The sequence below is a fragment of the Carassius carassius genome, chromosome 21 (assembly GCF_963082965.1).
Source record: "Carassius carassius chromosome 21, fCarCar2.1, whole genome shotgun sequence".
In the NCBI taxonomy this organism is placed as follows: Eukaryota; Metazoa; Chordata; class Actinopteri; order Cypriniformes; family Cyprinidae; genus Carassius; species Carassius carassius.
In genome coordinates, this window is record NC_081775.1 from 19,493,210 (window position 1) to 19,506,342 (window position 13,133).

Sequence of the window (13,133 nt, forward strand, 5' to 3'; positions counted from 1 at the left end):
GCCTCCTCCTGCAACACAGACACAGACACAGACGGACAGGCAGACACTAGACAAGACTCATGACACCTTTTACACCAAGACAAAACGGAGTTAGAGAGCCAGTCAATGCTAGGGTTGTGGAGGAGGAGCCAAGGGTGTCCGAGGACAATGGGTGCCAGGGGAGAGTCAAGGATGTGAAAAGAGATGGTTTCGGAGTGATTGCCAGAGGTGATGAGTGTAATGTCTTCAGTGATGTATGATATGGTGGGAAGTTGCTGACCAGTGAGGGCGTGGACCGTGATGTGGTGCGGAAGATGTCTGAGGGGAATGTGGAGCTTGTGGGCTAATGTGCTGTCCATGAAGTTACCTTCCGCCCCGGAATCCAGTAGTGCCTGACAGTGATGTGTCTGTGCTGACCACCGCAGCCATACCGGGAGGAGCGTAGAAGATGATGGTGATGATGATGATGATGATGAGGTCTTCTCGGCGGAGATCCCACCCGATAGTAGCCTCATACGTACTACCGGGCCTGGCCTTTTACCGGACAGGCGTGGGCTTGATGTCCGGCTCCCCCGCAATAAAGGCAAAGGCCCAGGGACCTCCGCCTCTCCTTCTCCTCCCGGGAAAGCCGAGCTCACCCTACCTGCATGGGCTCGTGATCGTAGACGGGGCAGGCCACGTCCCCGCCGCTGAACCGCACGTCTGCCGGTCCCCTGGATGGGGTGTTGAGTAGCCCCCTCCTCTCCATCCGTGCCAGACGTGCATCGACCCGAAGGGCCAGCTCAATAAGTCCATTGAACGACGGGGGAAGGTCCAGGGCGTAGATCTCCCTCTGGACGCGGTCAGCCAGCCCATGCAGGAACATGTCCCACTGCGCCTCCTCGTTTCAATGGCACTCCGCCGCCAGGGTCCGGAACTCGATGGAATAGTCCGAGACGGATCTCTCGTGCTGGCATGCTCCGCCAGCCTCATGGCCGCCTCCCGTCCTGCGGCGGCCCGATCAAAGACCCGTCTCATCTCGGTGGAGAGCGCCTGGAACGAGGCGCAGCATGGGTCCTGGTTCTCCCACACCGCTGTTCCCCACAATGCCGCCCTCCCAGAGAGCAGGGTCAGGACGAAGGCCACCTTGGCCCTCTCACTGGCGAACGTTCTAGGCTGGAGGGCAAAATGCATATCACAACGGTTAAGGAAAGCCCTACAATAGTCGGGCTCACCTGAGTACGCTTCCGGAATCGGGAGGCGTGGTTCCGGCTGGGAGGGGGCCTCCGATGGTGCTGGTGGAACAGGCGGTGTGAGTGGCGCAGTGGGAGCTCGTAATAGCTGGAACTGTTGGGTGAGCTCGGACACCTGCGTCACTAAAGCCTGAACCGCGCGACCAGTGTCGTTAAGAGTCCGCTCCTGGGAGTCCATCCTCCGAACACTGGCGCTGAGGAAAGCTTCGAGGGAGGAGGGTTGATTACTCGCTGCCTCCATGTTGGTCAGATCGTTCTGTGACGCTAACAATGGAGGACAGGAGGCAGATGCAAGTAAATGTAGTTTATTGACAGGAGTAGTGATGGATGAATGCTGGTGAGTGACGCAGGAACCACGATGGCAGCACAGACAGGTGGGTAGGTGATTTGAGTGCGTTGGTAGCGATGGCGGTGATGGTAGATCGGTGATCGGCGGTGATAATCCGTGAGTGACTGTGAATATCCAATGAAGACTGAAGCAGGAAACTGAGCAAGGACAGGAACACAGGAGCACGAACAGACATCGACACGAGGACCTCAAACAACGATCTGACAAACAGGAGACGAAAGACAGGGCGTTAAATAGGCGGTTGGAATGAGATGCACCTGCCGCTGATCAGGCGATCAGTGGCAACACCCACATGAACCAATCAACATGACATAACATGACTACAGCTGGAGACGGTGCATTCACGAACCGTGACACTCTCAGGGAGTTGTCATCATGACAGAACTGTATTTGCATTGAGTTTTCGGAATCATAAAGATCTCAAACAACATGAGTGTTAACAAATGCTAACAGAAGTTTAATTTGTGGCTGAACTATTCCTTTATTATTACTATTCCTTCCTTTTTTTCACTTTCACTTTAAATGTTTCCCCATTTTTCATCCAATAAGGTTTGTGACTGTTTTCCAGGACTTGGTTTGATCGTTTCAGACTCTAGACTCTGCCTTCCATAATTAAAGAAGCTGTCTCATCTCCAAACTGTTGTCTCTGTCACATCCACAGATATGTCTGCACTTATTTCCCTGCGGAAGCGAGCTCAGGGGGAGAAACCCCTTGCTGGGGCTAAAGTGGTTGGATGCACTCACATCACTGCACAGACTGCAGTAGGTTCTACTCAGGGCTTCACTAATTCAAACACGCATACTTCTACAGCTAGTCTTTAACTCTAACACAAAATATTTACACATTTCTATGGTTTGTTTGGATGAACAATAAAGTTAGCTTACTTAAATACTAAAATTACGGTCTGTGACGATAGCCTTGTGGTTAGTGCACTTGACGTACTGCACAACTGTGTTAACCATGACCCGCAGAAAAAATACTGAATCTAACAGCTGACAAGACCAGTATATTGACCAGGGCTGCGTTTCCCAAAGCATCATAAGCTAAAGTACATAGAAGACCCACTGAAACCAATGGAGCTACAATCAACTTAGGCTTACGATGCTTTTGGGAAATGCAGCCCAGGGTAATATATTGAATAAGTGAATTTTGAGTAAATATGATTTAAAATCAATGTTAATTTAAATTTAGTGTATATCTTAACTGCTTTTAATAAATTGTGTTCTATATTGTCTATTAATTGGATACCCTACTCCCTATAGGTATGTATTGTTAGGAGTTCAGTGTTGTCACTGTTAACTAAAACTATTCTAAATATTTGTATTAATTTAAAAAGCTGAAAGAAAAAACATAGGTGCGTTATAATTTAAAAATAAGATTAAAACATAACTTAAAAAACCTTAAAGGAAGATGTTGCTTTGTAAAATTAAATTAAATAAGTTAAAGCACTAAAGTTATTGTGCCTAAAACGTAAATAAAATAATGTTAAATAGTAGAAAAATTGTAAAATGTAAAACAAAAATACAAAAAAGGGCATAACAAAATTACTAAAACAAACACTAAACAAAAATTCAAATGAAAACAACTAAATACAAAATATTAAAATAAGAGTTCAAATATTAATAAATGCTATAAAATTATATGAAAAATACTAAAATAGCCTGTACCGGCTTTGTCACCAAAAGACCCAGCTAATTAATTTTTTTTTTATATCAATAACCTTAGTTACTTTTAGTACAACAGAGTTTTTTATTTTCAATGTGTATTTGCTTACGTGTGCTCATATCTTAGTATGAATAAATGTAAATACACACTTTATTACTCTTAGTTTGCTTTCCCAACTTTTTGATATGCTGTGCTGCTTTCTTTCAGGTCCTGATCGAGACACTTGTGGCACTGGGAGCTCAGTGTCGCTGGACTGCCTGTAACATTTACTCCACTCAGAATGAAGTGGCTGCAGCTTTGGCAGAGAGCGGTAAACAGCCCTCTAAACAACTTACTGTTGTCTGAACTACCAATTCCAACCTAGCCTGATATTCTGGACTCACTTTTCATTTATTTTGTGCCCTTTAAAGGTGTTTCGGTTTTTGCCTGGAAAGGTGAATCAGAAGATGACTTCTGGTGGTGCATTGATCGCTGTGTCAACATGGAAGGCTGGCAGGCAAACATGGTATATATAATGTTCTGCACTAAATATCTAGTGATATTAAAGCTGACTCAGTGGGCAGTGTCTGTTTACACTGAGTGCAAATAATCAACATTGCTGGCAAAGATTAATTTCACTAACTGTACCCAACATTTACCCATTATACAAACTGCATATTTCTTGTGTTTACACTTTATGCAAAGAGCATAATTATATTGCTGGTTTGTACTTAGTGTAAGCAAGATGCTAACTGTTGCTGTTTACACTTTGTGAAAAAATATCTACCACTATTTACAGAATTTCTTTTGAACTTCATTTGCCGCTGCCAAATCAGTATTTATTAATCTTCAAAACAATTTTCAGGACCTTTGTATGTTTGCAGACTAGTAATCATCATACATTTTCTCACAGATCCTAGATGATGGGGGCGATCTGACCCACTGGGTGTATAAGAAGTATCCAAGTGTCTTTAAGAAAGTACGTGGGATCGTGGAGGAGAGCGTTACAGGTGTACACAGGTAAGGGACAACTCTAGGACTTTTTTTAATGTGTATCTTGAATGCAGGTTTGCTTTAGAAAAAACATCTGCCAAGTGCATACATTTTATTTGTATCTTATTCCTATATTTTGTTATCCACACCAAAAACCTAACACAATGACACAAATCTTTGTTGTCATGTATATTCTATTATTAAACTGTATATGATTTAAATAATTAGATTAATCAAAACTTTATATTTTAATTAACTGAAAACCCTGTTGATCGACATATCAACATTTGACATATCCACATTTGAACCAAATGTGTCTGTTTTTATTCATTCTGTTAGGCTGTACCAACTCTCTAAAGCTGGCAAGCTTTGCGTCCCCGCTATGAATGTCAATGATTCTGTCACCAAGCAGAAGTTTGATAATCTGTACTGCTGCAGGGAGTCCATCCTGGATGGGTAAGACACCTGCAATGCTGAGATATGCCTTTTTTAATATATGTATATACAGTATATATATATATATATATATACTGTATATAGTATATCTTCCTCTGACCTCTTACCAAGTATAAATAAAGCTCATCTAAGGATGAGTATAATCACGGTTGTCTTCCTCTTTCTTCTTAGTCTGAAGAGGACGACAGATGTGATGTTTGGTGGGAAGCAGGTGGTGGTTTGTGGTTATGGAGAGGTAAATCCACATCTGCGCTTTTGCCATAGATAATCTGCATAATGCAAAAAATAATCTCTAAATTGCCAGACTTTATTTACTACAAGCACAGACATTTTCTGAACATTTCTGTTTTTTATTTTCATTCTTATATTGATTCTGACGTAGGTGGGAAAAGGTTGTTGTTCAGCTCTGAAAGCGCTTGGAGCCATTGTGTGTGTGACAGAGATTGACCCTATATGTGCTCTTCAAGCTTGGTAAGGTAAACACACCCACAAAAATGAGCTCAATTTCAACCAAACACCATGTGCTGTATATTAGTACTATATATATAATATTATAGTATTTAATAATATTTTGAATTGGCTTTAATTTTATATTTTTAGTTTAGGTTTGAGCATTTTTGTTGTGATTTTTGTCATTTTTATTTGTTTTATAAAATGTATTTTAATGTCAGTTAAATGCAAGAGGATGAGCCCATCTGATTGGATAAAATCTTTATAGTGGAAGATAAGTCATCAATATTGTGGCCTAATTTCCTTGAAGAGAGACTGTACTTTTTAAATGTGTTTATTTTATATTTTATTTTAAGTCCATTTATATATATATATATATATATATATATATATAGCTGTAACGTTTCCTTAGTATTAACATGCAGTTTTGTAGCAAACAGTTTGTGTAAACTAGTCTCTCAGAGGTTTCCACAAATAATACAATCTCCCCTTATTAGCCAAACACATGGCCGTGGGAAGTATTTACACAGGACGTCTGTGAACAAGCTGATGTGTTTATTCATTTGTTTCTATCTCCCTCATAGTATGGATGGCTTCAGAGTGGTGAAGCTAAATGAGGTGGTTCGCCAAATGGACATGGTTATCACCTGCACGGGTTCGTCTGTTTACAGTTGGCTCGCTTCCACTTTCAAATCCATTTCCTCTATTCCATGCGGCTCTTAGCAGCACAACACATCCTCCCAGATGCCCTTGCATTGAGTTGCTGTGAAACGGTTCACCCTTTGACAGCTGCAGTAGTCTGTACTCTGTAGTCTGGGAAATATAAGTATTGCTCAGCAAAAGATAAAGTATTTGTTTAAAACACAGTAAAGAGATATTGAGGTTTAGATCAGTTATGCATGGTCTCTGCTAGTCAAAGGCACAGCTTTGTAATAAATATAAGTGTAAGTGTTGTTTTTATTAATATGCACAAATAATGTGTATTGAGGTTTCCTGTCTGTTTCTATAGGGAACAAAAATGTGGTGACCAGGGAGCACTTGGATCGAATGAAGAACGGCTGTATTGTGTGTAACATGGGCCATTCCAACACTGAGATTGATGTGGTGAGTGAGTCTCAATCTTTAACGGGTGAAAATATTTTTGTGTTATTTATGAGGAGGTGCCATTTGCTCCTGCTGTAGTGTACTTTATTGGTGAATGTAGTCCAGGGAAAATTCTTCATAGATTAAGGGACACTTAATTAACCTGAAAGCCTCTTAGCAGCATGCTTCCGATGACAAAGTGAAGTGCGCTGATGGTGTTCTTAGTGAAGGCATTTGCGTGTGTGTGTGTGTGGTGTAACATTGCAGGTTTATCAGTCTGTACTGTACAGAAGTGAAAGCGAGTGTTAGTTTGTGTGCGCTCATGTGTGTCTGTTGTTTCTCTGTTCCAGGCGAGTCTGAGGACTCCAGAGCTCACCTGGGAAAGGGTGCGCTCACAGGTCGACCACGTAATCTGGCCTGACGGGAAACGAGTGATTTTACTGGCAGAGGTCTTTCCTTCTTCTCTTTTTTTCATGAATGAGTGCCAGTTATAGGACGGATGGAGTCTACTTTTTATACAACAGAAGACATATTTGTCACATTTGTATGGCAATCTGAGTTTAAGACTGCTTAATGTTATTATGTTATAATGTTATCTTTAACACAAAGAATCAAAACAGTGCAGGATGTGTCCTGAACAAGTCGAGACGAGCAAGTTGTTAGGCACAATACAATGCCGAATTTAGTTGTTTCACTGTTATCGAGCAATGCCACAAATTGATGCATTAATATACATGATCATATATGTGTGCATAATATATGTATAATTTTTTGTTTTTTATCATGTATATTAAAAAATACACAGTCAAATAATATATAGTTATATTTTATGTAATAACATTTACAAGTTTGGTGTCAGTAAGATTTTTTTTAAAGAAATCTGTATTTATATTCAGCAATTATACATTACATTGATCAAAATTTACTCTAAAGAAGTTTATAATGTTACAATATATATATATTTTTTTGCAAAAATATTAAGCAGCAATACTGTTTTCAACAGTGTTAATAAGAAGTGTTTTTTGAGCGCCGAATCAGCATTAAATGAATAAAATGATTTTTGAATGATCATGTGACAATTAATCCTGGAGTAATGGCTGATAAAAATTCAGCTTTGCCAGTACAGGAATTTTTTAATAATATTCCACAATATTACAGTTTTTACAGTAATTTTGATCAAATAAATGCAGTTTTGCTGAGCTCTAGAGATGTCCTTTTTCAAAAACATAAAAAAATCCTACTGTCCCTAAATTTTGAACAGGAGTATATGTTTTTTAAAAAATATAATATTAGTTTTTTTTTCCCTTTTTTTTTACGCAGCTTATGCAGGTGTTTCCATGTGAATATATAATATCTAAAAGATGTTCTTCTGTCAATCAAACCCATACTTTTATATATATATATATATATATTGTGATTCATGAAATCAAGTTTTTCCTAACAGATGTTTGTCGTTCGTGTGCTCTCCTGGTGGATCACAGTAAATCTCAGTCATTTGTGTGCTGTTTTTAGGGCCGGCTCTTGAACCTGAGCTGCTCAACAGTCCCCTCATTTGTGCTATCAATCACAGCCACAACCCAGGTAATTTAACCTGTCACGATTTGAGTTTTAGCTGAAGTGCGTCTGTACCCTTTGTACAGATGAAATTTTATCCAGTTATGTAAGTAGTTCTGAGTACTGTTGCACAGCTGTATGATTTTTATGCCTGATTTAACATCTCTAATCGCAGGCTGTTGTGCGCTTTATTTTAATGTTAGGCTTTGGCCCTGATAGAGCTGTATAATGCACCAGAAAGTCGCTACAAACAGGATGTCTACCTGCTTCCCAAGAAGATGGGTAAGAACCAATCACTACTGCAACTCAAATAAAGTAGTTATGTGCATTAACTGTGATAAATCATGTTCGTGTGTGTTTCAGATGAATATGTGGCCAGCTTGCACCTACCCAATTTCGATGCACATCTTACAGAGCTGTCAGATGAACAGGCCAAATATATGGGCCTGAATAAGAATGGACCCTTTAAACCAAATTACTACAGGTATGCGAGAGGCTTTAAAGCACCCCATATTAATTATGACTGATAGTTTATGTACAATGTACATATTTGAACTGTTATGTAGGAAAGTCTAGCTTCTCATCAAATACCCAAGAAAAAAATGTTTGGTCACTTACTACCCTCTGCTGGATGTCAATAAAGACTCACAAAACTCATTTTTCAGAAATCTTTGCTTAATAGAAAGTTCAAAATTGAAATCTTTGGTAACATTATGATGTCTTTACTGTCATTTTGATCATTTTAATGGATGCTTACTGAATAAAAAAATCTTAATGACACCAGATTTTTGAATGGTAGTGTAACTCATAACAATCAATGAAAACAAACAATTTCATATTATGAACATTCTTCATACCAGACTGAACAGTTATGACAAAAATAACATTTTTCTGTTGTTCTACTTACAGATATTAGTGTGACTGAATGGATTAAGCCTTCATCAAAGATGGAGAGACCTGCATTAACCAGTGAAGCATAAGATTTATTTTCTATTAATATACATTTCTTAAAACAAAACTTGATTTTACTGAATGTTATTCTTATTTAATAGTGTTACTAATGTTCAGTGACAAAATATACATTCATGTCACTTTTAGACTTATGTGCATTGTTAGAATTCATGTAATATAGCATTTGTTGTAAATCATAATTTAAACTAAAATATGAAAAGGACCACTGTATATGGTTTTAGAAATGTGCCAAATATTGGTTATAGTTACTGATCAAATAAGATAATTGATGATTATTACTATGCTTTGTTTTTACATGGTTATTCTATTCACCCAAGGTTATGCTACACTCAATTGTTCATGACAAAAAAAAAAGTTTTTTGTGGCTTTTTAATATTAAAATGTTAGCCTCAGCATAATATTCCTGATAGCTCTTGCATAAGAAAATATAAAAGCTTTTTTTGACTGAATGTACTGTGTGTATTACTTACTGCTAAAAAGCTAGATTGTTCTGGCAATATGATACACATAACTGTGTGCAGAAACTTCCGTGACCAGGCAGCACATGCTGCTAAATATACCCCGCTTGAGGGATTTTATGGATTCTTTTCCCTTTCACGTTCTCACACTTCCATCATCTCTGTGGCCTTTTACAAATTCTGCTATTAAAATAACGTAGATCATTATATGTTATTTAGGCCAGGCTTTGAAGAAAATAAATGTAACCACAGTTGAAAATAGATGTTGGGATATTCTGTGAGACTTTTGCAGAATATTATTGACCCTCAACATACCCACAAAAAGCACACATATCTATATTACCATCTCTAGGGGACTGCAAATGTCTTAAGCAAATATCACTGTGAATGCGGTCATTTGAATATTTGCCTCATCTGCACTTTGTGATTTACCTTTGCATACATCATTTGTCAGATATGTGATGTCATCGATTCCCTGCATTAAAGATCTTGCTGTCACAATATGCTTTTTGACTCATATTTATGCTATTTATCACAAACGTTTTACTACCATTGTGTAGGAAGCTTATTACATTTTATGTTAACACCAATGCAACAATATTGCTTTTTACGATAAGAGATTAGCCACAAAGGAATCTGGGCGGGAAAATGTAAGAAATTAATGTTTTATACAAGACAAAAAGTGAGCATCTGGTCGCCCAAAAAAAGACAATTCGTTCTCGAGCCTATTCAATTGGCATATTTTAAACTGTAGGCTAAAATGTAAAATCATTCAAATATATAAAAAATAATCCCAAACTACTATGATTAGTCCGTCATGGCCACCTCTGAGAAATGTAACAGAAATCAAACGACAAACAAGGCTTTAACATTAACAGAACGCTTTAAAGAATATACTTCCGATTATAAACACCGTAATGAGCAGTTTTAAAAGCAGTTAAAAAAAATAAAAAGTAAATTATCATTTTAAACATTGTCTAGCCCCACCCACCTGTTGCATAGTAATCATGGTTCTACCAGCTCATTCCGTTTTTATATTTGGAGCGCTGACGTTTCTTAGTGCGCGCCTGGAAACTTCAGGACTCAGTCAGCCTCTAAAGTTACCGCCAGAGTCGAGAGAAGTCTAGTCTTTCTAGAAGCAGCATGGGAGGTATAAAACAGTCTGTGTCGCTCAGGCCGAGGCAGTCGAAACAAGACAACTCGATCAACCTAAAGCAAAGCAGAGCTGAAGACTCCGCTCTCTGAAGCGCTAAAAGAAACTCACAAGACCTGTAAGTGACTCTTTGAGTTAACTTTTACATCTCTTTTTATGTATATTATTATTTATATATGTTGTATATTTTCTATACAAATTAAAAGTATAGCTATCAACTTTAAGTAGACTTTTTGCATTATTCAGCAAGTTGTTTATAATACTTTGAGATGACAGTCAATAATATTTTATATTTATTAATAAATATATTTAATTAATAATTTAAATTGTTGGATTAATACTATTAATTGTTATTATTAAATAGCTCAAGATAGATATGCCCCCTTTGTATTGCAGGTGATATTTACTATTGATAATCAAGATGTCTAAAGGTGTGTCCATTGGCATTGATCTGGGAACCACTTACTCCTGTGTGGGGATGTTCCAGCATGGCAAGGTGGAAATCATTGCTAATGATCAAGGAAACAGAACCACTCCAAGCTACGTTGCCTTCACAGACACAGAAAGACTCATCGGAGATGCTGCCAAGAACCAGGTCGCCATGAACCCCAACAACACAGTATTTGATGCCAAACGACTGATCGGAAGGAAGTTCGATGATCCAGTGGTCCAGTCGGACATGAAGCTTTGGCCCTTCAAGGTCATCTCTGAAGACGACAAACCAAAAGTTGAAGTTGAGTACAAAGGAAAAACCAAGACATTCTACCCTGAGGAGATCTCATCCATGGTCCTAGTCAAAATGAGAGAGATCGCCGAGGCCTACCTGGGTCAGAGGGTCAATAACGCTGTCATCACGGTCCCAGCATACTTTAACGACTCTCAGAGGCAAGCGACCAAAGACGCGGGGGTGATCGCCGGATTGAACGTGCTGCGAATTATCAATGAGCCCACAGCGGCTGCAATCGCCTATGGGCTTGACAAGGGCAGGAGAGGAGAGAGGAACGTCCTGATCTTCGACCTGGGTGGAGGCACCTTTGATGTGTCCATCCTGACGATTGAGGACGGGATCTTTGAAGTGAAAGCCACAGCAGGAGACACTCACCTGGGTGGGGAGGACTTTGACAACCGAATGGTGAAGCACTTTGTTGAAGAGTTTAAGAGAAAGCACAAGAAGGACATCAGTCAGAATAAGAGAGCAGTGAGAAGGCTTCGCACAGCCTGCGAAAGAGCTAAAAGGACCCTCTCCTCTAGCACTCAGGCCAGCATCGAGATCGATTCCCTGTTTGAAGGCATTGATTTCTATACTTCCATCACTAGGGCTCGCTTTGAAGAGCTTAACGCTGAGCTCTTCAGAGGCACGCTGGAACCAGTCGAGAAGGCTTTGAGAGATGCTAAAATGGACAAGTCCCAGATCCATGATATTGTTCTGGTTGGCGGCTCCACCAGGATCCCCAAGATCCAGAAGCTTTTGCAGGATTTCTTCAATGGCAGGGATCTCAACAAGAGCATCAACCCAGATGAGGCGGTGGCATATGGAGCAGCAGTGCAGGCCGCCATCCTGATGGGCGACACCTCGGAAAACGTTCAGGACTTGTTGCTTCTGGACGTGGCTCCTTTATCCTTGGGTATCGAGACAGCAGGAGGAGTCATGACTGCTCTCATCAAACGCAACACCACCATCCCCACCAAGCAGACACAGATCTTCTCCACATATTCTGATAACCAGCCAGGTGTCCTGATCCAGGTGTTTGAAGGTGAGAGGGCCATGACCAAAGATAACAATTTGCTCGGCAAGTTTGAACTCACTGGTATCCCACCAGCGCCACGAGGCGTACCCCAAATTGAGGTGACCTTTGACATCGATGCCAATGGCATACTAAACGTATCAGCAGTGGACAAGAGCACAGGGAAAGAGAACAAAATCACCATAACCAACGACAAAGGGCGACTGAGCAAAGAGGAAATCGAGCGGATGGTGCAGGAGGCGGAAAAGTACAAAGCTGAGGATGAGGTGCAGAGAGAGAAGGTTGCAGCAAAGAATGCCTTGGAGTCTTACGCCTTCAATGTAAAGAATAGCGTTGAGGATGAAAAGCTAAATGGAAAGATTAGTGAAGAGGAAAAGAAGAAGGTCATTGATAAGTGTAAGGAGGTTATTACTTGGTTGGAGAACAATCAGCTGGCTGAAAAGGAAGAGTATGAGCACCATCAAAAGGAACTGGAAAGTGTGTGTAATCCAATCATCACTCGGCTCTATCAAGGAGGAGTTCCTCCTGCAGGTGGCTGTGGATTCCAAGCCCAGCCTGAACCACATGGCCCCACCATTGAAGAGGTGGATTAAAGCGAAGAAACTCACCTTACTACAGTGCAATATTACCTCAAGTATTAAATAAGATATCGGGGCCTTATGATACTCCAGAGCCAAGTTTCTTTATGTCTTGTTTGCCAAATGTGCATGAATTTAAATGTTGTAAGACAACTGTCCTTCAGCTGTGTCAGCTGAGAAATTTATTAATGGAGTGGAATAAATTAATATGCAATGTTTTATTATAATTTATTATATGTATTTATTATTTACAAGAGTAAAATAAACACCCATTTTAAATCAACTAATCCAGTGATTTTGTTTTGTTTTTCTTTATTGAAGAAAGTAAGGTAGAAAATGCATGACGTTACACCTGCTCTACTTTTCTTGTACACTAGGTGACGTTGTTAGACAAACTAAAACTAAAACTTGGAAATTACTTTAAATTCAAAACATCAGATTCTTTATATTTATTTAATTGTAAAAAAAAAAACACGATTGAATAGA

At 39.6% G+C, this 13,133-nt stretch overlaps 2 protein-coding genes across 5 annotated transcripts in view; both read left to right on the forward strand.

Moving 5' to 3' along the window:
• Positions 1–9,672, forward strand: part of ahcyl1 (adenosylhomocysteinase-like 1) — a 33,590-nt gene extending 23,918 nt beyond the window's left edge. For all 4 annotated transcript variants that reach the window (XM_059503665.1, XM_059503666.1, XM_059503667.1 and 1 more), the window contains exons 4-17: positions 2,222–2,322; positions 3,434–3,536; positions 3,637–3,731; positions 4,119–4,225; positions 4,538–4,654; positions 4,826–4,889; positions 5,037–5,125; positions 5,689–5,759; positions 6,114–6,208; positions 6,538–6,636; positions 7,700–7,768; positions 7,945–8,023; positions 8,105–8,225; positions 8,651–9,672. In XM_059503665.1, coding sequence (XP_059359648.1) covers positions 2,222–2,322; positions 3,434–3,536; positions 3,637–3,731; positions 4,119–4,225; positions 4,538–4,654; positions 4,826–4,889; positions 5,037–5,125; positions 5,689–5,759; positions 6,114–6,208; positions 6,538–6,636; positions 7,700–7,768; positions 7,945–8,023; positions 8,105–8,225; positions 8,651–8,657 — 1,217 coding nt within the window. In that variant the 3' untranslated portion in view covers positions 8,658–9,672. The remainder of the gene's footprint in view (positions 1–2,221; positions 2,323–3,433; positions 3,537–3,636; positions 3,732–4,118; positions 4,226–4,537; positions 4,655–4,825; positions 4,890–5,036; positions 5,126–5,688; positions 5,760–6,113; positions 6,209–6,537; positions 6,637–7,699; positions 7,769–7,944; positions 8,024–8,104; positions 8,226–8,650) is intronic.
• A 547-nt stretch (positions 9,673–10,219) lies between these two features.
• Positions 10,220–12,915, forward strand: LOC132097755 (heat shock 70 kDa protein 1-like). The gene is made up of 2 exons (XM_059503669.1): positions 10,220–10,442; positions 10,721–12,915. Exon 2 carries the CDS (start codon positions 10,746–10,748, stop codon positions 12,660–12,662), a length of 1,917 nt encoding a protein of 638 aa, XP_059359652.1. The 5' UTR covers positions 10,220–10,442; positions 10,721–10,745; the 3' UTR covers positions 12,663–12,915.
• The last annotated feature ends 218 nt before the right edge of the window (positions 12,916–13,133 follow it).